General features: G+C 37.8%; 1 protein-coding gene across 2 annotated transcripts; it reads left to right on the top strand.

Moving 5' to 3' along the window:
• The first annotated feature begins 389 nt into the window (after positions 1-389).
• Positions 390-2509, top strand: LOC120106064 (zinc finger BED domain-containing protein RICESLEEPER 2-like). Of its 2 annotated transcripts, XR_005508287.1 has the most exons (4): positions 610-751; positions 842-974; positions 1060-1901; positions 2160-2509. XR_005508287.1 is itself a non-coding variant. In XM_039118910.1 (2 exons), exons 1-2 carry the CDS (start codon positions 424-426, stop codon positions 925-927), a joined length of 414 nt encoding a protein of 137 aa, XP_038974838.1. In that variant the 5' UTR covers positions 390-423; the 3' UTR covers positions 928-1101. The 2 variants fall into 2 exon arrangements, 1 of the variants encoding a protein (XP_038974838.1); XM_039118910.1 differs by lacking the exon at positions 2160-2509 and having other exon boundaries at positions 390-751; positions 842-1101.
• Positions 2510-2924: the final 415 nt, after the last annotated feature.

Here is a 2924-nt window from a genome sequence, read left to right as displayed (position 1 = left end):
GCCACTAAAGTATTTTCTGGTTGTAAGTATCCCACATCCAATTTATACCTAAAAGAAGTTTGGAAAATTAGGGCTTTGTTGATGGATGAAAGTATCGATACTGATGAAACAGTGAAGCAATTAACAAATGAGATGCTAAAGAAGTTTAACAAATATTGGTCTCGGTGCAATAATTTGTTGGTAATTGCTTCTATTTTGGATCCCAGATCAAAGTTGATATTTGTAGAATTTTGTTATCAAAAGGCATTTGAGTTGGAGGAGTGCAAGAAAAAGATTGATGATATTCGTGCTTGTCTTTTTCAATTGTATAATGAGTATGTAGATGCAACAAGAATGCATCCCTCTATGAGTTCAAGTGAGCGAACATCTAATTTTGGTGGATAAGGTGATATAAGTTCAGTTTCTTCCAAAAAAAAATTTGGTATGGACTTTGCTCAATTTAGAAGTCAGAGTTCTTCAAAACGCCCTAAGAGATCCGAGTTGGATAGTTATTTGGATGATGATGTACTTCCTGATTTGGAGAATAAAGAGTTTGACATCTTGGCTTGGTGGAAGAGCAATGCAGCAGTCTATCCTATACTATCAAGAATGGCTCGAGATGTTCTAGCTATTCCAGTCTCCACTGTTTCATCTGAGTCAGCATTCAGCACTGGTGGTAGAGTTGTGGATCAGTATCGAAGCTCTTTGAGCCCTTCTACCGTAGAAGCCTTAGTGTGTACCCAAGATTGGCTTCGTGAACAATATGATGAAGGTATATAAATCTTTTAAATTTATCTAATATTTTTTATTTGCTTATTGTACTTATAATTTAAACATTTATGATTGATTTGTGTGTTAACAGTTGCAAATTGCTCGAGTTCTGTAACGTTGAATGTAGATGACGACACCCTGGACTCCTGGAGTGGGCAATTTGGGAGAACTGAATGACGATACCCTCATCAGATCTAGTTCATACCTAAAGTATCAAGTATGAAGTATGTTTGTTGATGGAGTATTTTCATGTGGATCATGGTTATTTGTTGCAAAATTTTATGAGAGTTGTATGTTTTTGAACTGCAGGCTTGAAGCTGACTTCAGGGGGTTTCTCTATTACATGGATATGATGAATATACTATTGTGCAGGGAACAACGACTTCAGGCCGATGATTTTTTTTATCCTCCTGTTTTTGATGGAATCCTTTTGTTTGGTTTCAGTTGTATCGTTGCAGTTGGTTGCATGGAATGAATTTTTTTGCAAGTTATCTTCAAACCATCAGATGCTATTTTGTTAATGATCTGTCTGATTGCCTACTTGGTCCATCTTATATTTGATTTAAGTTGAATAGGTTGTTTGCTTGTCGACATTTTTGCTTGTATGTTTACAAGAGCAGCATATGGAACCACTCAGGGGAATGACATTATAAAGCTGAATTTTGATCCGTATATCTACTGTTTCTTTGTGGTTCTTTAAAGGTAAGTGCACTATTATCCATTGCTGGGTTGCTTCAGTGACTTTATGATGAACCATGGAACCAGCTGTAGTTCCAGGAGAGCAGAAAATTGGGTGGCAGGTTTGGTCTTCAAGTGATTTTAGAATGTCCAATAAGGAAACCATTTTCTATTGGCACAATGGGTTGCCACAATGTTATGTCCCAATAATTGTTATTGATCAATGTTTTATTTTTAATATCTTTCATATTATTGCTCTTTCTTGGTTTCTGGAGTGTATACTGAGATGAAACAAATATTTCTCAGGAGATTCTATTTCATCACGCTCTCCAAATGTATCTAAACCTCCACAACTGTCGCCTTTAACAATTTTAGGTCTGCAACTACCTGCACGCCCATTAAAACAGATTAGCTTTTTCAGTGGCAAGAAGGAGGTTCAGAGCTCTGCAACTGTTCTTGGTTATGTTGCACATGTAAGTTTTCGTTTTCTTTTCTTTTTGAAAAATTTACGTAGCTGACATGGCCTGACAACTGAATATGCATTTGTCTTCTGCTCATCTCTCTTAAATTTGAGTTCAAGTTGTATTAAAGTTCATGTGATTTTGAAATTTTGCATGTAGCTGTGTAGCAAAACACGTCATGCTCAAGAGTCTCACTTTGTAGAGCTATCATGGTAAGCAGGTAGAGATATCAGGGTCGGCTTGTTATTTATTTTCTTCCTTGCTTTGCAGGCTGTATTGCTTATTGCATCGTACCTTGATGTTCCTGTACGATATCCTTTGCGCTTGGGAGGCTCACGTTCATATATTCATGACTATGCTCCTTCAGTTGAGTCTATATCATCAGATTTGTCAGCAAATCCAATTCTTATGGGCATGAATGTAAAGCCTACAGAATTTCCACTCTTTCTGGAAGGCCAAGATTCTACAAGAGCAGCATATGCAATATTTTTGTTGAATAAGGTTCATCTTCTATGCTTTATTGTGCTTCTGTCTCTCTGTTTAAGGTAGAAGTTGGCATCAATATGTATCTCCATATGTTGCTACCAATAGGTTTGTCTAAATCTAACAAGTATTGGAAGTCAGATAGTTCACTTTGACTGACAGATGTTACTTCTTATCATTACCTACATATTTGCTTATCTGGACTCTCTGGGATATCTGCTTTTAATTAAAGTATAATAATCACAAAGCCAATCAGTTGCTCACTTTTCTAATGAAACAAGAGAGGATATTTTAAGTTCTCTTTGTTCAAGAATAGCATGAACTTGTTTGCATGTCGTGCATGATTGCTGCTTCAAACAAAAAATGCTGTTAGTAATATAAGGAAGCATGTGAGAATGAAACATCAGAAAAAGCCAGAAAACACAAAGGAGGATATGCTATGACCCAAACGGGCTGGCCGGGCTCGGGATTGGGCCGGGCTGGGGATCGGGCCGGGCTCGGGATCGGGCTGGCCCAAACGAGCTGGCCCAAACGGGCCGGCCCAGGTTAGGG

The sequence above is a fragment of the Phoenix dactylifera genome, unplaced genomic scaffold (genome assembly GCF_009389715.1).
Source record: "Phoenix dactylifera cultivar Barhee BC4 unplaced genomic scaffold, palm_55x_up_171113_PBpolish2nd_filt_p 000445F, whole genome shotgun sequence".
NCBI classification, from domain to species: domain Eukaryota; kingdom Viridiplantae; phylum Streptophyta; class Magnoliopsida; order Arecales; family Arecaceae; genus Phoenix; species Phoenix dactylifera.
The sequence above is the reverse complement of the archived record's forward strand: the minus strand, read 5'-3'. Positions and strand labels throughout refer to the sequence as shown.

What these genes read in the sequence shown, in the direction of transcription:
- LOC120106064 (XM_039118910.1), top strand. Translation starts at nt 424, where the DNA reads ATGGACTTTGCTCAATTTAGAAGTCAGAGTTCTTCAAAACGCCCTAAG. An exon ending in TCGTGAACAATATGATGAAG is followed by an intron (nt 752 to 841) that starts GTATATAAATCT and finishes GTGTGTTAACAG; the next exon opens with TTGCAAATTGCTCGAGTTCT.